The 25000-nt window shown below is 35.8% G+C and overlaps 1 protein-coding gene across 4 annotated transcripts in view; it reads left to right on the forward strand.

Annotated features, from left to right (window-relative positions):
• Nucleotides 1-25000, forward strand: part of Phf14 (PHD finger protein 14) — a 171877-nt gene that overhangs the window by 143441 nt on the left and 3436 nt on the right. The window contains exon 18 of one of the 4 annotated variants that reach the window (XM_031381181.1): nt 8255-8338. The exons of the other annotated variants lie outside the window; for them this stretch is intronic. Within the exon in view, the coding sequence (XP_031237041.1) occupies nt 8255-8290 (36 nt within the window). The 3' untranslated portion in view covers nt 8291-8338. The remainder of the gene's footprint in view (nt 1-8254; nt 8339-25000) is intronic. 4 annotated transcript variants of the gene reach the window in all.

A 25000-nucleotide genomic window follows, 5' to 3' on the forward strand; every position in this document is an offset into this window, starting at 1 on the left:
CTAGGGGGAGGATTTAAAATATCAGGATATTTGTCTCATAGATGGAAATTTACAGAGCAGCTAGCTATATTGACTTTTTGTTCATCAGCTCTAAGGTAGACTTCAAAATAGGTCTTTAAAGAACGTGTTTGTTGTATTCACTGTGGTTTTGAGAGATTATCTTACTATATAATAGCTCAGGATGGCCTTTACCTAGCCTTATCTTAAGTGCTTGGATTTTAGGTGTGTATTGCCATGACCAACAAAAAGAGATTTATTTGAAAGGTAATTTCAGAATATCAGGAAAAGTGAATTGACGGTTGTGCTAGTTAGCTTTTTGTCAGCCAGACATAAGCTAGTGTCATGTGGGAATTGGGAATCTGAATTGGGAATCTGAAGGTCAAGGACAACCTGGGGTTGTGCCACTAAAGGATCAAAACAAGATACAAATATATTTCCTGTCATAAGAGTAAGAGGTGGTCATTGTGGAATATTCACAATGGTTATAAAAACGGAAATAAATTTACTACAATTATAAAGGCGGGTTACTTATGTTTTAGTAGTATATCCTACTATACGTACTTTTCAAAATTTTAGTTTTATCATTTAGTTATATATCAGATGTCCTTAAGATAATTGTATACACAACATACCAGTTTCCATTTTCTTTTTTTAAAACTTATTTTTAATTACATGTATGTGTGCTTGTGTGGGGGTGGGCATGGTTTGGGGATAATGTGTGTATGAATGCAGATGTCTGCAGAGGCCAGAGGCAGACACTCAGCCCCTTGAGCTGGTGGTAGTAAGCCACTCAGTGTCTTGATCCTGGTTGACCAGCTGCCAGGTACGTTTCCCCAGTGAGCTTGTTATAGCAGTATTCCAAACGACATCCTGGCTGTAGTGAGGCAAGGAATACCAAAGAGTCACAGCACACAACACACCCCCACAAGAGATTTATTGGGAGGAGAACAACACCCCAGAAGGGTGGCTTCCTCTGCTCAGGTGAGAAACAGCAGAGAGTAGGGAGAACACGGCTTATATAGTTACCTGGGGATGGGGAGGAGCTTTCCAGGCTGGGCTGGGATTGAGGCATTATGGTCTGATTGTTGGGTAAACTCAAGGATTGGTTGGGTATTTGTTTTCCTTGTAGGTCAGGGCCTGGCCTTTAGAAAACAAGAGACATTTAAGGCCTGTAGGGAAGTCTGAGGATAGAGTGGGGCTAAAATGGCAGTTACGGCTGTTTTGGATTTTTTTTGTTGTTTGTTTGTTTTTTGTTTTGGTTTTTTTGGGGGAGGGGGTGTATGTACCCTCTTGTGTGCCTTGAGGGTTTACAAAGTTTACAAAGGTAGTTAGAACAAATAGCCAACATTCAGCTTATCAGCTATATATATTATCAAGGTGGATAGGTATGTAACAAGTTGTGAGTATAGGTATTAAACTTCATCTTATTTTGTTAATATAGTTAGGCAATTGCAAGAGCAATTGAGCAAAGTGTTCCTTAATTCCCAGTTTAATATTCACCATGTTCTCCTGCCACGCCTTTAAATACAGTTCATTTTGTTCCATTCTAGGACAGGTAAAGAATTTGAATAAAATAGGTTTCACGAGAAGGGAGAGTGCTGTGTAGCAAGCATCATGGTGCACTTAGGAGAATGGAGCAAGCTGTGAGTTTGAGGCTAGTGTGGTTTCCAGAGTGAGTTCCAGTCCAACAAGGACTACATAGTAAGACCCTGTCTTAAACAAGTAAAAGGAGGGGCAGGGAGAAGGAGGGATGGAGGACAGAGAGAGATGCCCTTCCGTCTTTGTTTTTATCTCAGGAAAAACACCACTTCATTTTTCTCCATTCTTAATGTTCAGTTCCCATCGATAAGGTGTATAATTTTTTTTTCAGTCATTTTCAAAACATTTCTCACTCCAGTCAGATAATCCAGGCCAAGAAGGAAAAAGAGCCACCAGTCTCCCTCTCCTCTTCCTCTGCTCTCATCCTTCTGTCTCATTCTCTTCCCTAACTCTCACTTTTCTCTCTTCTATGCTTTGGTATCCTTGTTACAGAATGCCTTGTTGGGATATATGCTTATTTGTGTTGCTATAATAAAAATACTTTGAGCAAGTTAATTCATAAAGAAAACATTTTCTTGGCTGTCATCTTAAGAGGTTCAGAGTCCTAACAATGGCATTGTTTCAGCTTTAGTGGAAAAATCTCATGGTAGATGACATCACAGAAGGGAAATCTATAAAGAGAGCAGAAGTTGAAGACTCTAGAGTCAGATTGACTCTTTTGTAACAGTCTTCTCATTAGAATTAGGTGGGATCAGAATGCTTCCTCTACTTCTGGAAACAGTGTTGTTAATGGCCTAAAGACCTTAAACTATTATTGTTCCTGGAAATATTAAAAAAAACAATCCTGCCATCTCTCTGTGCGGGGTTGGACCATGCTCACATTGCTATCACGCAATATCCCATGGTCATCCATCTCAACACCTAATTACCCGATAGAGTCAAGACTCTTAAAGCTTAACCAATCAGATTTATGTATTAATAGAATTACAATTTACGAAATGCCAATATAGTAATTTTAGAGCCAGTCGATAATGATAAAAGCTTTATCCCAATATTTCTAGCTTTGTGAAATCATAGCTACTTGTGGGTTCATGTCCCATGTCCTTAGTCATCTTCCTTCCCCCTCCTCTCTGAGAGGCTCCCTGTTGCTGCAACTTTTATCTCCGCCTCCCTTTTCCCTGTCCAATCACAGACCACCTCTGCACTAATGTAATTGGACAAGGAAAATCCTAACACCCTAACACTGCCAAGCATCCAGCATAGGAAGCCTTAGATGAGAAACATCATGTCCAAACCATAGCCTCCAGTTTAAATCCTGGTTTCTCTACAATCCTTAGTACTAACCTGAATTCCCTGCCTGCTTCTTTTGTGAGGCTGTTCATCTTGGTATTCAGCAGGATTTTCTCTGACCTGGCATGTTTTATGTCCAAGTCATCTATCTGTACTAGCTAGACTGAAAACTCTTATGTCAGGGTTTTTCCTATCCTCTCAAAGACAAAGGGCCAGGTGTTAAACATATCTTTTATATTTTAACTGTCTACTTCTCCACAGCTAGCCTGATTCCTGCTTAGCCACTTTTGAAATTATTTTTAAAGCATTATTCTGGCAAAAGGAAGTATATAAGTAATATGGGTTCTGTATCCTGCATTGTGCTTATAGGCCTGAGGCTATTTATTGATGCACAAAAATTGCCTGGTGTATAAATCTGTGCCAGCCATGACCCAAATATGCAGAAAAGATAAAAGTGAAGAAAATACCTATTCAGCAAATATAAAAAAATCATATATTTTTAGAAATAGTTCTGTTCTACCTGGTATACTCAGCATGTCTGTTAATATATAACTTGATTATAGCAAATATTTTTAAAATAGAAATTCAGTTTTAAAATCTTTAATTCTAAAGGGAAGAATACCTGGTTTGACTAAAAGTGTATAGTGAATGTGGCAGAAAAAAATATGTGTTCTATACAAAATTGTACAGGAAGCTATAGCCCATAAGTATTCAAGTATTTACTTTGTCTTTGTGGACATGCTGTATGCTTGCAATGCTTTACATAATTTATTGGATAAAAATCTACACCTTATTCATAAGCTGTGCTAAATCTTTTGATGTGTGTCAGAATTTAATAACTGTATATAATTACTGACCCTAAAAGTTAGCTTTTGTATATCTGTGAAATATTATCTAGCGTTCAGAGTTTTCTTCAAATGGTATATTATCCAAAATTTGTTTTTAATTCTTGGATCTGAAAACAGTGCCTCTGGTCCCTCAGTTCCTGATGAACTGTATTTGTACCTTCTAACTGAATGCAAGACTTTAAATCTACTATCCCAGTTTGTATACATATGTGATTTCACTGTAGGTGACCTAAATCCCATGAAAAAGATTTCTTGGGGAATTCTTTTAAATTTAAGATGAACAATCCACCAATGAACTAGCTAGTGTCTAATTGGTTTAGAATCTGAATATTACATATCCATAATTGTTCTTTTCATTGTCTGTACCTGTAGGTGCTTGTGTTTGTGCAAGTTTGTGCATGTGAATGTATAATTTACATATGTAGAAGCCAGAGACAGCCTCAGGTGTCCATTCCTGGGGATTCCTTTACCTTTTCTGAGACAGTCTCTCTTTTGGCTTGGAGATTGTCAAGCAAACTAGGCTACTCAGCTCAAGCTGCATTCCCTAACTCCACTCCCTAGCAGGAATTGCAAGTCCTGCAGGCTTTTAAAATGATAGTTATTTAATATATTTTGTTAGATATGACTGGATTGTGTGGGGGAGGGGGAAACATGAGTTTTTTCTTTTTAGAACAAAAAAGGGACAGAAACTCCTTAATTAGTTTTACTGGTACTTATGTGGTTAAAAAATTAGAAGAATATTAATGTAGCCCAAATGCTTTAATTTTTTTACTGATAAGGAAAATTAGCTTAGAAATTCATGGTAACCACAGGCTTACATAGCTTGTTAAAGGCAGAGTGATGTCTAAGTCAGTATTGGCCAATGAGTGCTCTGCCTGCCAACATTTATTAGTTGAGTTTATCAAGATCTTCAGTAGTATGATATTATTATTTGATAAATCCAGTGATTAATAGGGAGTCTGTGACAAGTTATAGACATGTGGAACCATTTTGTGAAACTCACACTACAGAAAGAAACATAACACTATCAGATGGAGTAGCACAAAGCTAAGTAAATCCTGACAAAACCAGAAATATTTCTTACTTCCCATGTTCTATGAGAGTAAATGCCCAACACTGATTTCTCACTGAAAGGAGACTCACCTCTAAATTCACTTGCTGACCCCTCTACTCTCTCATCTTGGTTTTATTTTGTATTACTTAGTTTAGTTTTGTTTAGGGTTTTTGAAATAGTGTCTCATACAGCCAAGGAGGCCTCAAACTGGTTATATAACCAAAGAGGCTTTGAATTGCTGATTCTCCTGTGCTGCGACATTGAGAGCTAAGTGTGACACATTATTTCCTGAACAGTTAGTCTCTTGGATAGATTTGGATATGCTAGCTAGTCAGTATGTATGTATTCAGTCTCAGAACCCAGTTGTTGAGAAAACTATTTAAGAAATGAATGAAGTCATCTCTAAAATGGAGACAGCAAGTGATGTCTACTTAGTCAAGCTCCTTTGCTGGCTGTTTGGAGTCTGGGGGACTGGGGGGATGAGGGCTACACTGAGTGGTGTCTAGGCTCTGTCTGACTAGACTTGCCCGTAAGAAAAACAAATCATTGAGATTAAGGATAAAATATATGTTGATAAATTGTTTAGTACTTATGAAGCAATGAGAATGGTGATCCCTGTGTTTTTATCCTTTTTCTTTTCATTTGAAAGCTATTTAAATGTATTTAAATACATTGAGTTAACTGCCACTATTAGAAATACTCTTTGTTGTTTTTTTTCTATTGTATCTCAAACTTTGTTAAGGAATAACAATTTTCTGTGTTGGCAATGTTAAATGTAACCTTAGCTTCCAATTCATTGCTGCAGTTATGTTTCCAGAGCCTGCTTTAGGAGATAAACCCATTGCAAATGAAGACAGCATTCATTTTCCGTCTACCTTAGGCCACACAAAATTGATTGGGGTAATAAAATGACAGCACCTTGTAATATAGTGAAGGCTCTTTAATTCGAAAACCAGTTCCAGCCTGATTCCAAGCTTGTTTAAAGCTAATTTATGGCTTACATAATTTTCAGCTGGCTGACCAAGGTAAAGGATGATGTATGAAAATTGATAAAGAATTAACTTATGATACATTCAGATGTGTCTTGTTAAAGTCAGATGGTTTTAAAAACAGAAGGCAGGGAGAGGAGACAGAAATACAGAAATAGTAAGCAGGTTTTTTTTTTTCAATGTGGGTGGTACTATTAACAGGAGTTTAACTTCTCATGTTGTGTCAAAACTAGCTTACTCTTTTCTTTGTAAAATCAGTTCTATTTTGCGGCTTTTGTATTTTAAAGAGCTGCATTTTTCCTGACATTAAGGACAATTTGGTAAGGTCGGATACCGTCACAGCCATTACGACTTTCAGAGTGCCGGGTCTATATGGCAAGGTAGTGGAGAGGTAGTTTATTTGGGCATGGGTTTTCAAGACCACTGTCTTTCTCAGATGCAGCCTGAAAGGATTCCTCTGAAAGAGTTCCTCATGTGTATGAACTGAGGAATAGGTTTTTGACTCTGTAGGCTATTTCTCTTAGCATACTCTATTTAAGCATTTTAACTAATACATTATATATCCTCCCTAGTAAAGTGCTCTGTATTATGAATCAGGCCAGGTTCTCAAAACTGTGGTCAGAATTCCGAACTAGGGACCAGACCGTGTAAGTAATTTACATGGTTATTACATTTTACCTTCATAAAAGACAGTGGGGGATTGGTGTGGTTATGTTGCTTTTTGTTTGTTTTGTTTTCTTTTTGCCATCTTCTATCATTGTAACACCTTAAAAACTATAAACTGAGTGTAGTGACTCATGCCTGTAGTCTCAAGACTCAGATGCTGAACTGAAGCTGGAAGATTATGGTGAATTCCACTTCTGTGGGTGCCACAGAGTGAGACCACATCCAAACCAGGTCTAGTACTAAAATTTCAGGGGAAAGTATTTCCTTAAGAAATGTATGAGTTAATGATGGGGAAAAACTGTTAAGCAACACTGGCATAAATAACCTTGATCTTGGCCATTTCTTTAATATTGCCTTACTTAATATTTCCTCAGTGTTAGGTGTTAAGCTGTTTTGTGTTCTGTACAACATGCACAGTGGAATAATTAACAATTAAATAATAGATTCATTTTTTCTATCATCTGCTGTTTTTTAATCAGGATTATAGCCCATACATGCTAGCTCAGATAATTTCCACTGTGACTAATCAGTTTATAGTACTTTAACATTATGATTGAAAGGGTTCTACATTTACTGTAAACTCTATGTAGAATTGTGAAATTTGATCTCTTCCTTGAGTGTCAGGTTATACAGCAGTGTCTTGATGCTGGACAGAGGCAGCAAGTTACTGGCAGCTGCCACTCAGCCAGGAGCGAACCATAGATAGTCTCCAGGATGCCGTGTTTCTGAACTTCCTAGTGTTCAGTAGACTTGCTGTAATGGTGCATTTTTTTCCTTATGGTATTTTTCCTTTGACAATTAATTTATTAATCTTTTAGTCAGAGAGAAATATAATGCACAAGTACCAGATAAGGTTCCAGATCACTTTGTAATTATTGAAAACTGTACATTGTATCAACTATTTGACACATACAGAGTCCAAGTCCTTATAAGCTTTCTTACATAGTACTTTGTGGACCTTTGAAATGATGGGAACTTGGCCCTTACCAATGGCCTTGCAGGTTATGTGGTTTTCTTTCACATATTTTGGAGTATAATCTGCAACTGACCCTATCTGCAGACATAACTCACCACCTTTTATTGCTAAAACATTTCATTTTAGTTTCAGCATAGTATCCAAGAAAAAAATGATTGGAGTACTGTTAAGTCTTAGTAGGAATAGCTTTTAACACAGCCAAAGCTGCCCTCAAGCTTGCAGTGAAACCTGAGCTGGCCAGGTACTTGCCACGTAAGGCACGCAGGTCATTTTAAGCAGACTGATTCAGTGTGAGTAGTGGACTACAGGTGGGAGCCAGCCCACTGCTTTTGAGATTTATCTTTTTTAATTTTACTTCTTTCTAACAGAATTTGAAATTCTGTGACTTAAGTTGATTTAGAACTCAAGCAGCCCATCTAGGCACAAGTAAATGATTACTATTTTCCTTTTGTATTTTATATCTTTTGAGAGAGAGAGATATCTACAACAAAATTCTCTTTTAACTTCAGCCTGAGTTTCAAAGTTTCATAAAAGTGAAACCTCTATTGATATTCTTTATTATCTTCAGGGAAAAGAGAATATATACAGTAGTAAATGCATAAGACAAAAACTGTAGAAAACATTCCAAATATTTTCTTGTACTTTCACAGGAACTGACTGGCTTGAGTAACCTAAAAATTTCTTGAAACATTGAAGTGAGGTATCTTTTTTTTTTTAAGTTAAAGATTTAGTAACTACAAAGAAATGAGATTAAGTTAATTTTGGCATTGTCTTTAAATTTTATATTTTCATTTGAACTCTTCCCTTAAGAATCCCCACATGTCAGTGTATACTCATGTCTTTCTTGAACTATTTGGATGAGAGTTGACACATGACTTGGTGTCGTTTACAGGTTGTAAGAGGATTAATTCTTAAGCTCTATTCATGAATAACCTTACATGTGGCCCAATGAAAGAACAAGATCAAGTTAGCACACGTAAGTGAACTAATTGTCACGCTCTGGTGAATTCCATATTGAAATAAAGACAAATAGACATCATTAGTATTTGGATTGAAACCAAATTTAAAGGATTTTGAAAAGTTGGATTGCATTTAAACAATGAATCATTTTCATACTAATCCTAAAGTATTGGTAATTTAAAATGTTGAGATAAATAGATAGTGTGCCAGGAATTTGTGTCTGTCTTTGAAGAACTGAGAATAAATGACAAAACATAGGAAGTATGGCAGGTAACGTGATGCCTCTAAGATACTACCTTCGGCAAATGATTGTAGAACAGGGAGACACTTGGTAAATTTTCTCAAAGGGTGTAGATTACTTCGGTGTTTCTCATAATGTACTGATGCATTACTGTGAGAAGGAAGTCCTAGAACCTCACTTGGATATATGGTATATAGACACACTGAAATGTTCCGTTCTCATCCTTCTTGTGTTCAGTTTCATTCTGTCCTGTTCCACGTCTCCCTTAAACATTCACAACTTACTAAATCCACGTATTTGTCAAGACTAGGATGTGCAGGCTATTTAACTACAATCCAGACTGACTTATAGGTCTACATATTTCAGTAGGTTTCTGGGTATGTTAATGTAGAAGTGTTCATAACCTAGGAAAAATTAAAATTTCTCTTGTTGCACATTTTGTGTTTCTTTTCATTTTATTATTTGGGATATATCAAAAGAATATTTGTATTGATTTGAATTTAAATATGATTTATTGGTTTGATAAAAAATAATATACTAAATCTTCCTTTCTCTGTATGAGATTGACTTCAGTTCACCAAAACCTAGTTGCATATATGGTTTCCACAGGAAGTTTAATCAGCTAAACAGATTGTGTTCTTTAAAATTAGTTTTCTGTTGCATCAGTGCAGTGAAGCAATTCTCTAACTAATTATTAGTATTTTCATCTTTCAGTTTTTAAACCTAGTTTGACTTTGTTTGGTTTTAGCCCTTATAATCTTTAAATATTTATCTTCTGTAACATTATAATTTGATACAGGTTTTTTATTTCACTAATTTCTTTTCCTTACTGTGTTGACTACTAAAATGGAAAAATGCTGTTTCATGAGAGAAAAACTAAAAATTCAAACTCCCAGTATATTTTCTTCAAACTAGCCGACTGTGAGAATTACTTACCTACTAAATGTTAAGGGGTTATAATTTGAATATTTAAATAGCAGAAATGTCAAGGGTAAACTGAACAATTAAGCAAATAGGTTTGCTGGCCATTAATTTTCTGTTTGGGGGATTTTGTGTGATGCTACATTATTACTGGACTTTCTCCAATATGTGCTTTACACTTTAATTATTAATAAAACTTAGGAAATACAAATACATAATACCTCAAATACATAAAACTGCAAATGTTTAATCTTCTTGCCAACTTTAGCCATCTTGGATTTCTAAGCCAGTAGCAATACTTAATGACCTTTTCTGTTCCTACAGTGGTATACATAGCCATTATTCAATATGCCATAATGAATCATTTTTATCTTCATCTTGTGTCTGCTCAGTTTAATATAGAATAAATATTTATGCTTTCTCTGTTTTCAGGGCTAGAAAATTCAGATAGAATAGGTTTGAAGTATCAGCTATAATTCATTGCTTGAAAAAAAAAAGACCTTATACTGATCCTGTGTCAAAAAGAACACCATCTTAATCATTTCAGCTGCAGCTTGTAACTGAGATAGTATCACTCCTTCCTTCCTGAGAGAGTATCTGTAAAGCAAGAAAGCACTGGAATACTTGTATACACCTCATTGTTTTCTAAGTTAAGTTCTCAAAACAGATTGTTACCTTATTTAACACAGGGGTGCCATTAACTAATGACCTAATGCCTACTTAGATTTTAGGTTTGCAGCTATAAATTTCAGTGGCTTGAAACTGCAAACCCCATGTGTTGATTTGCTAGTATCAGAAAAATATTCAGCATTTTGAAAGTATTTTACTAATAGTATATAATTGTTGACTTCGTTATAGGAGCACAGCCCTGATTTTAGTCCTGCTCTTGCTTAAATCAGTTGACACATTTTAATAGCAATCTTATAACAATGTATACAGCTAAACTTAATTTCACCAATCATTTAAACAACAATTTTTCTAGTCATTTAACTCTATTTTTTGTTTGTGCCTTAATGAAATGCAGAAGAATAAGAAAAGAAACCTGCTTTTTAGGTATTCTGAATATTATATAATACTATGTAATTAACACCAAATTCATATCATATAACATTAAGCATGTTACTATTTTTTTTATCTTTTTTGTTAAATACATTAGACAGTAGAGTGTATTTTATACCTGGGTCAATATTTAAAACATCAAAGAAACTCTTGAATAAGCTGAAGGTATTTTCTTTTTAAATGTGTATTATTTCACATGTGTGTGTATATTGCCAGCTTATATCTGTGCACTACATGAATGAAGTACCCATGGAGGACACTGAAAGCGGAGTTATAGGGTTACAGGTTGTGAACTTCCCTGGGGTGCTGGGAATTGAACACTGGGCCCTCTGAAAGAGCAGCCTGTACTGGTAACCACTGAGCCATCTCTATAGCCCTGAATCTAAGTTTTTCATTATAAGCTTCTTAATTGTATTACAGTATGAAAATGTTGTATCAGAACCTAAGTTTAAGTCTGTTTTATTCTAGTTTATAGCAGTTTATAGTAAATTTTTATAAGTTTCCTACAGTAGACTTTGACTACTTATTAGTGTTTTCCTTCTTCATATACATTGAGCTCCAAGTGGTCATTGTTCACATAACTAGAACTTACATAAAGCCAAAATTATAACATGCAGAAATACATTCTTATAGTAATTATAGTCAGCATATTCTATTCAAATCAGTACCCTGGCTCTTTGTGTTTTTTTTTTTTCTTTAAGATGAAACACACAAGAACAATATAAAAGGTCTCTTATATGTTGCTTAAGGTTGGAGACATAATTTTATGCTAAAATAAAAGTTTGAATAAATACAGAAGATAGAACATTAGCGGCCGCTCATGTATATTAGAAGTGACTTTATTTATTATCCTTTTGGTTTTTCATTGTGATTCAGAAATGACAGCTGTAGTTCCAATTATGATACTCCTATTGTTGAAACTGAAAGCAAAGAATAGGCCCCATAATAAAAACTTTGAGACCTTACAACCCCCCCCCACACACACACACACTACTTCAAACTGTTTTGATTACCTATTGCTTCACTGAAACAGCTCTTGTTATTCTCCCTTAACTTCCTCTCATCAAACTCAGTGTTTATATCCTTGTCCAAAATCACAGTGACAGCACTGAACATTCCTTCTAGTAAAGTTTTTAAGATTCCTGAAACCTGTCCAATCTTGATTTTCTTTCTTCCGGGCTGGCAGTTTCTTCTCACTATTCATAACTAAATTTCAGATCTTTATCAACTTGTAGTTTAAGTCTTGGTTCTTGGACTCCCCACCATCTCTTCATTTTGTCTCCAGATGATCTTAGTCTCAGGATATATCTGTGTTTTGTGACTTCCAGCTTTCTGATTTTGTCTCTGATCTCTTCTTCCACAGTCAGGATTTTATTGAATATATTTTTCTTTTTTAAAATTAGATATTTTCTTTATTTACATTTCAAATGCCCTCCCCTTTCCTAGCTTCACCTCCAAAACACCCTATTCCCTCCCCCCTCCCCCTGCTCACCAACCCACCCTCTCCTGCTTACTGGCCCTGGCATTCCCCTACACTGTAGCATAGAGCCTTCATAGGACCAAGGGCCTCTCCTCCCATTGATGACCAACTAGGCCACCCTCTGATACATATGCTGCTGGAACCATGAGTCCCACCATGTGTACTCTTGGGTTGTTAGTTTAGTCCCTGTGAGCTCTGGGGGTACTGGTTAGTTCATATTGTTGTTTTTCCTGTGGGGATGCAAACCCCTTCAGCTCCTTGGGTCCTTTCTCTACCTCCTTCATTGGGGACCCTGTACTCAGTCCAATGGATGGCTGTGAGCCTCCAATTCTTTATTAGCTGGGCACTGGCAGAAACTCTCAGGAGACAGCTATACCAGGCTCCTGTCAGCCAGCACTTGCTGGTATCCACAGTAGTGTCTGGGTTTGGTGATTGAATATGGGATGGATCCCCAAGTGGAATAGTCTCTGGATTGTCCTTCCTTCAGTCTCTGCTCCATAGTTTGTCTCTGCAACTCCTTCCATGGGTATTTTGTTCCCTCATCTAAGAAAGATTTAAGTATCCACACTTTGCTATTCCTTCTTCTTGACTTCCTTGTGGTTTGTTTCTTGGGTATTCAGAGCTTCCGGACTAATATCCATTTATCAGTGAATGCATACCATGTGTGTGTTCTTTTGTGATTGTGTAACCTCACTGGAGATGATATTCTCCAGATCCATCCATTTCCTTAAGAATTTCATAAATTCATTGTTTTTAATAGCTAAGTAGTACTCTGTTGTGTAAATTTACCACATTTTCTGTATCCATTACTCTGTTGAGGGACATCTGTGTTCATTCCAGCTTCTAACTATTGTAAGTAAGGCTGCTATGAACATAGTGGAGCGTGTGTCCTTATTACATGTTGGAGCATCTTCTGGGTATATGCCCAGGAGTGGTATTGCTGGGTGCTCTGGTAGTACTATGTCCAATTTTCTGAGGAACTGCCAAACTGATTTCCAGAGTGGTTGTACCAGCTTGCAATTCCACCAGCAATAAAGGAGTGTTTCTCTTTCTCCACAACCTCGCCAGCATTTGCTGTCACCTGAGTTTTTGATCTTAGCCATTCTGACTGGTGTGAGGTAGAATCTCAGAGTTGTTTTGATTTGCATTTCCTTGATGACTAAGGATGTTGAACATTTCTTTAGGTGCTTCTCAGCCATTCGGTATTTGTCAGTTGAGAATTCTTTGTTTAACTCTGTACCCCATTTTTAATACGATTATTTGGTTCTATAGAGTGTAACTTCTTGAGTTCTTTGTATATATTGTATATTAGCACCCTATCAGATGTAGGATTGGTAAATATCCCAATCTGTTGGTTTCCGTTTTGTCCTATTGACAGTGTCCTTTGCCTTACAGAAGCTTCACAATTTTATGAGGTCCCATTTGTCAATTCTTGATCTTAGAACATAAGCTATTGGTGATCTGTTCAAGAAATTTTGTTTATTGACTATTTAAGTGTTGGTTTAATATGATAGATAGCTGAAGATCAGCTCTAACTTAATAATGACAAAATAAAATTCTTGGCCCTTCCCTACTTTAATATCTTTTCATATTAAATTCCATCATGCTTGAGAGTTATAAAAATAGAAAAATTAGGCCAAACATGTTAGTGCAAGCTTCTGGTCCAGCACTCAGAAAGAAGTAGGGTGGATCTCCGTATTTACCAGGGCTGCATAGTAAGACATTGTCTCAAAGTGGGAAAAACAAAGGCTGGGGAAAAGGATGGAAGAGAAATTAAGGAAAGTGAAGAGAGACATCATTCTTAATTATTCTCATTTGTTTTTCTATCTGCTTGCCCTAATTCCAAAGCATGTGAGTTTTTTTTCCATCATGTATGCAGTACTCCTACTGACAAACATTTCTGTTGTGTTGCTAAAACCTGCTCCTTTACATCTTTAATTATAATCTCTTTAACTTTTTTCCCATCCTTTCTTTAGACAACAGAGAGAATGTGCTTAAAATTAAAATCATCTCAGAAAGTTTCTTTCTTTCCTTCTTTCTTTCTTTTTTTCTCTCATTTTATTTTTTATTTATTCACTTTATATTCCCCACCCCCATCCAGTTTCCCCCCACCTTCCCCCCTCCCTCCCTCTGCCTCCTATTACTATTTTATTCCCCTTTCTGAGTGACATTCAAGCATCCTCACTTGGGCCTGCCTTGTTTAACTTCTTTGGGTCTTGGAATGTAACATGGTACCTGTGTTTTATGGTTAATATTTATTTGTAAGTAACATGCATACATTGTAAGTAACATGTGTAAGGACATGCGTACATTCATGCATGTCCTTTTGAACCTGGGTTACCTCACTCAGGATTATAGTTCCATCCATTTGCCTGAAAAATTCATGATGTCTATGTTTTTAATAGGTGAATAGAATTTCATTGTAGATGTACCACATTTTCTGTATCCATTCTTCAGTTGAGGAACATTTTGGTTGTTTCAGTTTCTGGCTATTATGAATAAAGATGCAATGAATATAGGTGAGCAGATGTCTTCACCAACCCTACATCTGATAGAGGGCCAATATCCAAAATTTATAAAGAACTCAAGAAGTTAGGCACCAATTAGCCAAATAACCTAATTAAGAAATGGGGTACAGAGCTGAACAGAATTCTCAACAGAGGAATCTTGAATAGCAGAGAAATACTTAAAGAAATGTTTAAAGTTCCTAGTCTTCAGGGAAATGCAAGTCAAAACAACTCTTAAGATTCCATCCTAACATTGGTTAGAATGGCTATCAAAAACTCAAGTGATAGCACATGCTGGTGAGAATGTGGAGCAAGAGCACTCCTCTATTGCGGGTGGGAGTGCAATCAATTTGTGGTTTTTCAGAAAACTGGGAATCATTTTACCTCAGGACCCAGCACTCCTATAGCACTCCTAGGCATATATGCAAAGGACACTTCACCCACAATGACACTTGTTCTGCTATGTTTATGGAAGCTGAAGTTCTTAACCACTCTGTAGCTTCTCCAACAAGCCAAAGTAGCATAGTAGCTTGTTCAGCTAGCCTAACATTTCACCTCAGGCCAGACTCCCTGGCCTTTCTGATGCTCATACATACTGAGCATGCTTGGGCATTGGGTCTTTAGCCTCTCTTCCGTGTTTCTAGATTGTCCCTTCTCATGAACAGTTCCTACGTGTCATTCAGGCCTTACATCCTCTGTCATGGAAGACTTTACTGACTAACAACCTAAGATGAGTATGTAGCCAATTTTTTTCACTTCATCTTTTCTCCCAACTATGTCAAAATATTATAAAATAATCTTTTTATTTATATTGTCTGACAGTTTTCCGCATAGGAATTGAAAAATATGTTGTTGCTCATTACTCTTTTTCCTTATCATTTAAGCAGGCCTGGTGAATAGTAAATGCATTTTTGTTGCTTAATAAATAAATAGGAATCAATTACACAAGTTCAATAATTCCTAAGAGTTATTTGTATAGAAATAATAAGATTGTTAAAATAGGAAGTAAAAATCATTTTCATCCTAGTTATGGAAGAAAAATCACTTGTCTTCTACCTTGTGCATCTGAGTTCTAAATTTCCCATTGCCTTTTCCGAGGTCATACCAGCACTAAGTACTAAAGGAGGATTCACATAGGGTTGGTTATCCAACTCCAGAGCCCATGCCTGCAGGTATTTAGAGTCAAAATATCATAATTATTTTTCATTGTAATATCATTTGAGCTATAGACACAAACATAAACAAATTCTCTGTATGTACTGTTTGTCATCCTAAGCATTGAAATGGTACCAATTCAGTGTTAACTGGGTATACAGTTCGAGACTGTAATTCAGGACCCATGAACTCTGATTCCAGCTCTGCTATTAATTAGCTACAGGGCCCTGGGAAAATTACTTTTATCTTCTGGGACTGGCTTGCTTTTTTTCTGGAGTTAACAGAACGGGCCATATGGTCATTATATGTGATACCATCGAGTTTTAAGCCAGTGAACTCCCATTAGGAAAGTGTAATCTTGAAGAGACATCTGTGAAAAAGCCATTGTAGTTTATCTTCTCTGACTTTGGGTTTGTCATGTGTCCAGTGCTTTTGCAAGGTAACAATTTGCTTTTCTTCATAATACATAGAGGAAGGTGGTTTTCCCTCTAATCAGGTCCTGAAATTCAGCAAAGTACTTAATAAAAAGCTAATATAAAATGTAAAAGCTTTTTAATGTAATTTTATCCACTATTGATTTTTCTTATATTACTAATTTAAGGTCTTTACTAAATTACATTATTTTTGTAATCAGTAATACAAATGAGTCTTGACTATTCTATATGTACAAATATGAGTGCATTTCTCTAATAATTATAATACCTTATTTCTTTCTTATTTGTCTTCAAAATAAGATTAAGAGACAGCATTCCATTTATTACCACCTTGAATTTAGCTGTAATGATCCCAGCAATTATGTTCAAAACAAGCATATTGTCAGTGTTCTATACAGCCTTGGAAAAATCAGTCTCTTATCAAGTATTTACTGTGTGTTCTTGTGGTGTGTATGAGACATATAACAAAAACTACTTATGAAGTAGACTTCTTATATCAGGACGACCAGTGATTCAGGCTGCCTAAACTGAGAGGAGACAAATTGGACCAGAGATTAAAATTCTTGCTCTTGCTAGTTATATTCCTGCTTGAATTTTTTTTAAATACTTTATGCCAACAAGACAGGTCAAGCAATAGTGAAAGTTTAAAATGTACAGACATTCAAATACAGATATTTCTATTTTGAAAGACAAAGCAAAAAAGCCATACAGTTCTCTGTATATATTGCCTGTCTCTGATATATAAATACATAAATATTTAAATATTTCACAACTGCTTATATGAACACATATTTATATACAAGTACATATGTATATATGTATATATACTTTGTATGTAAATACATAAATATGTTTCACAACCTCATATATTTCTTAATTATAGCATTGCATCAAAAGTGTACATTAGTTTGGTTGTATATCATGTCTTTTTTTTTATTTAAAGATTCTTAAGGGTGAACTTTTACCTTTCCCAAAATCCTGTATGGACATACCTCTGTAGACTTGTGAGTCTTCTTAAAATAGCTGTGCTTCCGTCTTTAGAAAATAAGCTTTTGTTTGTTGCTGTCAATCATTTGAGAACTCCATAGCCCTGTAAACCACTTGAGCTGGGCCTCTACAGGTTCCATAGCTCTCAGCACCATTGTCTTCATCCAGACTCCTACTAGAATGACCCACTAGCCTCTATTTACAGTATGCAGTGCAACCACTTAACTACCACAAGTCAGAGCCTCTAACATCTTCTATGTTCCTTCGGAAACCGTGATGATCAGGTCTGCCACAGCACTAGCCCCCTACTTAGGATCAACTTCTATCTTAGTTCTATCTTAGGTGTCTGCAGTTATGGCAAAACCCAAGATCAAGGCAACTTAGGAAGGGATTATTTGGGGCTTGTGGTACACGTTCTTTATTATCATGGCTGGGAAGCATGGGAACAGACAGGCATGGTGGACTAGAGGACCTTCTGAGAGCCCACATAGCAAACAGCAAATAGGGGGAGGGGGAAGAGAACTTAAAATGGCATCAGTCTTTTGACACCACAAAGTTTGTTCCCAATGGCATACTTTCTCCAACAAGGCCACATGTCCCAAATAGCCAACTGGGCACCAAGTATTCAAATGCCTGAGTGTAGAGAACAAAAAATCATTTAAATTACCACAGTATATTTCCCCTAGAATTTTCTCCTGAAAGTTAAAGGGCTCTATATTTTGCTGGTATTTTACATTTCATAATTTCAGTGAATTAGTACTTTCCATAATCCATTGTTTCAACAGATTATAAACCTTGTGTGGCAGAGACTATATAGGAGTAGCCATTTTTTTAGGTCCAATAAAGTACTATCACATAGTTATTTGATTTGATGAAGGATGGTTGTATGCATAGCTTTCATGTCTTTTTAAATGGGATATTTGAAATTTTTATTACATAGAATAATATTGTCATAGTCTCATATTCTAGATTGTAAAACATTGAAAAGTACATTATATCAATAAAATCATTAGCTGCTTAAAGAGACCATTGGTTAAATAATGCATTGTCATATAAGTTTTATAAGTGATTTGAATCTTGCCAACTGCCCTACATTTGGGGATTGTTTAAATACATAACAGTAGATGGGTTCATTACAGTAATAAAGTAAATGGTTTTAAATTTAATTTAACAGTTACTCAATAGCCAAGAGATAATCTTTAAGTTCAGGATATAAGCATACGATATATATTTGTTCCTGATAATAAAGTTCCACTATAGAGGATTTTTCTTTTGCATGTGATTTTTACAAAGTACTTAAATTTTTTTGAAGTAAATAAAATATCCGTTTTATTCTATAAAAAGTTAATGTGCCATAGGAGATATGTTACTTGGAAATCTAATGAGCTATTAATTTCTAATAAAACAATGAAGATTAATGGGCTTACTCTGGGGAAATAGCACTCAACTTGAATTAAATTGAATTTGAGAGAGTTTAGTCAGATCATTTGAGAGGAAGGTTATTATAATTTGGTTTCTAATAAGTTTATTTTTAAAGAGTTAGCCCTTGATGTGAAGTTAGTCTTAATAAAAGAACAGTTTGTTAGATTGGGAAATGACTTATCTTGAAGATACAAGAAACCTCACTTTGGAGAGAAGAAAGTGTTTGATAGCCCAGCTTTGTACAATACTAATCTTTAAAAAGCACACATCCTTACATGATGCCAAGGGTTCAAAATATATTCCAGATTCTTCCAAAATAAGTACCTTGTTTAATCAGTAGAAGCTTGTCTATAAGTCACCAGTAGCAGAAAGAACGATGCTTCTTTAGAAGTAGGTTCCCGACATTGTCCGATAATGCAGTTGTTATTGTGTTTAAGTGAAAATGTTTCTTTTCCTCTGTGTAGTAGACATTTTGAAATACCCAATTCAAGGTATTAAAGTAAAATGACATTATTAATGAGAATGTCTACTAGCCAAAGAAGACATAATTGAAAATAAAAACTGATTGTATTTACAAATCATTACAGCATTTACAGTTACACTTGTCACAATACAGTTAAATCATGTTCTAATAGTTCTTAAACTATAAGAACTAAAAAACTACATGACATAAGTCATGTATTTCATTGGTGAAATATTTCTCAATAACTTTAATTTTCTGGCAGGCAGTAAATACTGATTTATAGTATAAAGTCTGTAATGAGCTATCAATATTGTGGAGAGCTCTGATATTTATAATTGAATACTTCTGAATTCTCTTTCAGCCAGAGTTCAGAGTTTTGTGAAGACATTGTAAGTACAGATATTAATTAAGCACAGAGGTTATTATAAAAAGAGAGGGACAAGGAAAAAGTAAGACGCACCCATATGGGCATGGGCCGGTCAAGTAGGAGTGGCCGTGAATATTATGTAACTACATTGTACTTAAGAACAAAGTATCTTTACTTCAGAGTGTTTGCTGTTCATTTGCCTTTAATGTTTGTGTCAGGATGACTTTAGATTATAAAGGAGTTGTAAAAGTGGTATAGTGAGCTTGTGTGCTCTTGCCCAGCTCCTTTTTCCATTCACAACTTACAGAGGAGTTACCAGCCATAAAACAGAAAGAAACTTTAGAGGGTCTCTGTGGTAAACATTAGTATTTACTAGATGTTGCCAGTGCTGCCTCTTGTGTCTTCTCTGGATATAATTCATTCAAAGCTCATCTTTGTTTCATCAGTTGAGTGTTGTTAATTTTGTTCTGTTAGTAATGGTTGGCACTTGGTTATTTTATACAATGTCTTTCTAACGCAGCTTATTTGTTCCTTTCTTTATTGTTTTTCAAGAAAGGATAACTCTGTGTGGCCCTGGCTGTCCTGGAGCTTGATCTGCATACCAGGTTGGCCTTGAACTCACAAAGATCCACTTGCTTCAATCTCCCGAGTGCTGGGATTAAAGACATATTCCACCACCTCCTGGCTTCCATTTGCATTTTTCTAGTATGTTCTTATGATTAACACATTGTGTGTTAATCAGAAGACTCTGGCCTATGTTAGCATCACTCTCAGGATATGACACTGGAACATGTCAGCATGGATTTCTGCTGATACTAACCTGATACATCAGTTGGCATGGTGCTTATGAGGTTTTCCCCCAGGATGTTATCATTGTTCCTTTCTTAAAAGGACTTTCAAATCCTTTATATTTGGAAGACAGTCCAAAGAGTTGTTTTATTTTAAGTCCCTAGACAGTTTAAGTCTAGTAAAGAAATTGATGTCACACTTTTGTTCATAGGCAACCTTAGAAACATTTAGCTTGAATGACATGGTGACCAAGGAGAAATGTAAGAAAGTAGAAGAGGTTCCCCATGCATATTGTCTTAGTCAGGGTTTCTATTCCTGCACAAACATCATGACCATGAAGCAAGATGGGGAGGAAAGGGTTTATTCAGCTTACTTCCACATTGCTGTTTATCACAAAGGAAGTCAGGACTGGAACTCAAGCAGGTCAGAAAGCAGGAGCTGATGCAGAGGCCATAGAGAGATGTTTCTTACTGACTTGCTTCTCCTTGCTTGCTCAGCCTGCTCTCTTATAGAACCCAAGACCTCCAGCCCAGGGATGGCACCACCCACAAGGGGCCCTACCCCCTTGATCACTAATTGAGAAAATGCCCCACAGCTGGACCTCATGGAGGCACTTCCCCAACTGCAGCTCCCTTCTCTGTGATAACTCCAGCCTGTGTCAAGTTGACACACAAAACTAGCCAGTACACATATCATAGTTGAAATTCAATTATCCTAAAATTCTCTTTAAGTCTGATGTAGTTTTTGCAGTGAATAAATTAAAACTTTAATAAAGACACTGTATACTGAAGGAATTCTGAATTGAGATTACTTGGGAATTTTTAAATTGAAAAAATTAACTCTTGAGTATTTAGTAACTTAGGTTGTTCCTTAACATCAGAATTATCACAAAATATTCACAATTGTCTGGCTTCCATAGATATCAGTATGTAAGAAATTTAAAATGTTGAAGTAGATTAGCTATAAGCATACATACACCTGAGCAGTGCTACTAAGTGGACTAATCCTCTCTCTGTCTCTTCTTTCTGTCTCTGTCTCTCTCTCTGTCTCTCTCTCTCTCTCTCTCCCTCTCCCTTCTTTCCTCCCTCCATCCCTCCTTCCCTCCCTCTTGCTCGCTCTCCCTCCCACTCCCCTCCCCTCCCTCTCCCTCCCTGTCTGTCTCTCTCCCTATCTCTCTGTAAGGCATGTGACTAATAATTATAATAATTTTATAGGAGACAGCATGAATTTGAGATGGAATGGGGGAGAACATGGGAGTATATGGAGGGGCAAGAGGAACAAGGGAAAATAGTACAGATATTCTGGCACTCATGTATGAATTTCTCAAAATTAAGTACTATAAATCCATATTATTAAAGTTGAGATGGTTTTATATCTTTGGGCAGATGTAAACTTAGCAGTCGGGCTTACGTTTGTGAAGAGTGCTGTATCATGATCACTCTCATTTAGACCACTTTCTTTTGTCCTCACTTATGCCCTACTTCTCTCATTGTATTTGATTTGTTGCTAAAGTAAAGGATATACTTGTGTGCAGTTGAGTAAAAAAAAGATTGCTTTTACTGTCTTTTGTTTGAATAAATGAAAAACAGAAGTAAAATACTGCTCTCTATATCTGAGATGCTTAAGGATGGAGTCCAGGGATCCTGCTTGCTAGACAAGAGCTCTGCCACTGAGCGATAACCTAGGCCTCCATTCACTTAATGATATGTGTAGTTGAGCCAATTTTTACTAAGAGAATTCAACGTTACCTTAGTTTTATTCTATATTCCTAGGATTTTTAATTAAGTATGCAACTCTGTCATAAGAAAAACCCATATACTTTTTAAAGTAAATTTAATTAAACATTTCTTATAAGTTCACTTCAGTGTCTATGCTGACCCACTAAACCTGGAATTCAGTTGTAAAATAGTAGATTAATTGCCTCTTGTATGGAGTGAAATAAGAATCTCAAATATGCAAAGTCAGGAAATGTAATTAGAATCCTCAATTGCTTATTCAGTGCATTGGAAAGTTGAATGCAGAAGTACAGAAAAAGGGCCAAAGGTTGTTAAATGTAGCACATTACACACGGTTTACACTTTACTTAATGACCCAAGTGTTTATGACTATGAAGCAAATGCACCACTCAAAGAATTATGGTGGAATTGTGAAGCATTAAAAACTCCAGTTAATTTTAGTCTGAAGTATGCAGTCTGCTCATTTTGCCTGAAACATTTTCATTATCATCTGTTTTTTTCCTCATTGTGCAGCATTAGCATGTTGTCTATAGTAAAGCATGGTCTTAAGTACTATTGAGAGTTAAAACTAATCTGTGCCCCATATCAGATGCATACACATAATAATAATAATAATAATAATAATAATAATAATAGTAATAATAATAATGAAATTAATAAAAGAAACTTGTGTTTGGGTGCAGTTTGAAACACTTTGGGTGTATTATTTTCTGTATGACTTTTCTTCTATGACTGTAAACTTTTTAAAAATATGTTTTTAATTAAATGGTATTGCAGTACTTTCTCCCTTTCTACCCTCCAGCTCCTCTGAGCTCCCCTCTTTCTAGTCCCTCCCATACCCCCCAACTCTCAAATTGATAGCCTTGTTTTCTTTTAATTTTGTTGTTATACACATACATATGTATATATGTAAATATACATAAATATAACTTGCTGAATCTGTTTTTGCTTGTGTATAAGTAGTTTCAATGCAGACCACTCTGCATTGAGCAGCCAGAAAGAAGTCTCATTTCTGAGAGGCTAATTCTCCTTCCACCTGACTGCACACTTTTATAACAGTGTCTTTAAAAGATACACAACTTACATCTTTAAAAAATATTGTTAAAACATATACATATTTCTGATTACAAATTTAAATTCTATTTCAATACTATTCCTTCTCTGATTAGTCAAAAACATTATATTAAAATTTTTAAAGAAAATAGAAGCATTTCCAGTTACTGCTTATCTGCACCCCAGCTTGCTTAACTACAGTAGCACCAAGGTCCTCTCTGCCAATAGCATGGTTAGGAAAGTAAAAGCAACTGACTTCACTCTTCTTGTAGACAGAGATCCGCGCTTTTCTCACTTATGTATAGAAACAGTTTGTACAGTCAAACTATAAAAGGACTCAATAAAAAGACATGGTTTCTAGTTAGTAAAGTAGTCTGTGCTCACACTGGACATGTAAGAAAATTCAGAATCTCACAGGCAATAAAATAAAACAATAATACCACTTAGCCATTCAAGCCTTTAGTGAAGGAATTCTATATAGAGCCATAGGAAGAAAATGTTTCTTTAACTATAGTGGTATGAGTTCTTCATTTTTTGGTGTTTTCTTTTGTTTTGTATTTTTCATTGTAAAATCTTTCCCATACATTTTATATATGTAATTTTATTTAGAAACCCAACTAAATATTATAATTTGGAACAAATAGCCATTTATTATTTAAGTGTTTTTAATCATTTAATATTTAAGTGTTTTTATTTTGAGCTTACAGAAAACAGGATAGATAATTCGTAGCTCCCTCTGTCCAGTTGACTACTATTTCCATCTTGTATAACCATGGGATAATTATCAGAACTATAAAGTATTACCAGATGATTTTTTGACCACCCAGTGTATATTATCAAGGTCTTCAGTTTTCCTGAGTCTTTTTATGGCCCACTATTGCAGACTGCATTAAATGATCATGCTGCCTTAGCCTTCTCCAGCTTGTGACAATTCCAGCTTTTGTCATCCCTGACCTTGGCATTTTTGCACACTACCTTTGAGTTCTTTTATAGAATACCTTCTGTGTGCTTTTCCATGATTATCTCAAGGAATGACTACAGGAGACAGGTGATGTGCCATTCTTACTGCATCCATTGGCCTAGTGATACTAAGTTTTACAGGTAATGTTGATCTTGAACATGTGTCTGATGTGGTAGTTACTGGGGTTTTGACTTCTAACTTGTGCAAAGAAACAATAGGAAATTGTGTGCCTTTTTTTATGATCTTATGTTTAAAAGAAATCCATTAAAACATGGAAATTTACAAGGTAACCCTAATGTCTTTATTTGTACACTATAGTGTGAGTCCACAAACTACCTGAGCAGTGAAATATTCAGATTTTAAAATAATTTGCCATTGCCTACAGTTGGTTTCTGCTTAAAGGAAAAGAAGGTTGATAGGTTTTATTAATTAACATCAAGTACTTGAGCTATTGTCAAAAGAAAAATGTATTAGTAAGGGAAAATAGAAGGAGTCTTTGTCCCAAATTAGTGGCATAGCTAAATTTCATCTGAAGGAAATCTTGCAACTTCTATGTAGTAGTAAGGATTTACATTTGACAAATAAGACAAGTATTTAGTCTTATTTCTCTTTCTCAATAACTCTTTATCCTCTGCCACCTAGAGAATTAGACCATTATTACATGTCCCTTGTGTGCCTAAAAATAATGTTTCTCCTCTTTGTCATACTGTCAGAGTAAAAAAAATACAGCAAGGAAGCTCCTGAACCACATTTAGTCTTTAGGTGTTATGGCTGTTACTCTCATATGACTGCATGCCACATCTGATTAAAAGAAGTACGAGGTCACTTGGAATCAATATGTTTTCTGGAGTTTGAATAACAAGCTCAAGCATTAAAAGTACGCCAGCATGCATTCATGTACCCAAAGGGTATGCTTTCTTGACGGTTGCTTCAGGGATTCTTCATGAAACAAATGCCAAGCTTGTCAGGACTGTCACTAAGAAAATGAACCATGTAGCAGGGGTCTTCCTTCCCTGGGAAACAAGCAGATGTCTTAGCTCAGCAAAGTAAAAGCCCCTGCCAGCAGAGGCTCTGCTGACTCGCACTTGCTATCTGCTAGCAAG

The sequence above is a fragment of the Mastomys coucha genome, unplaced genomic scaffold (assembly GCF_008632895.1).
Source record: "Mastomys coucha isolate ucsf_1 unplaced genomic scaffold, UCSF_Mcou_1 pScaffold20, whole genome shotgun sequence".
Taxonomy (NCBI): Eukaryota; Metazoa; Chordata; class Mammalia; order Rodentia; family Muridae; genus Mastomys; species Mastomys coucha.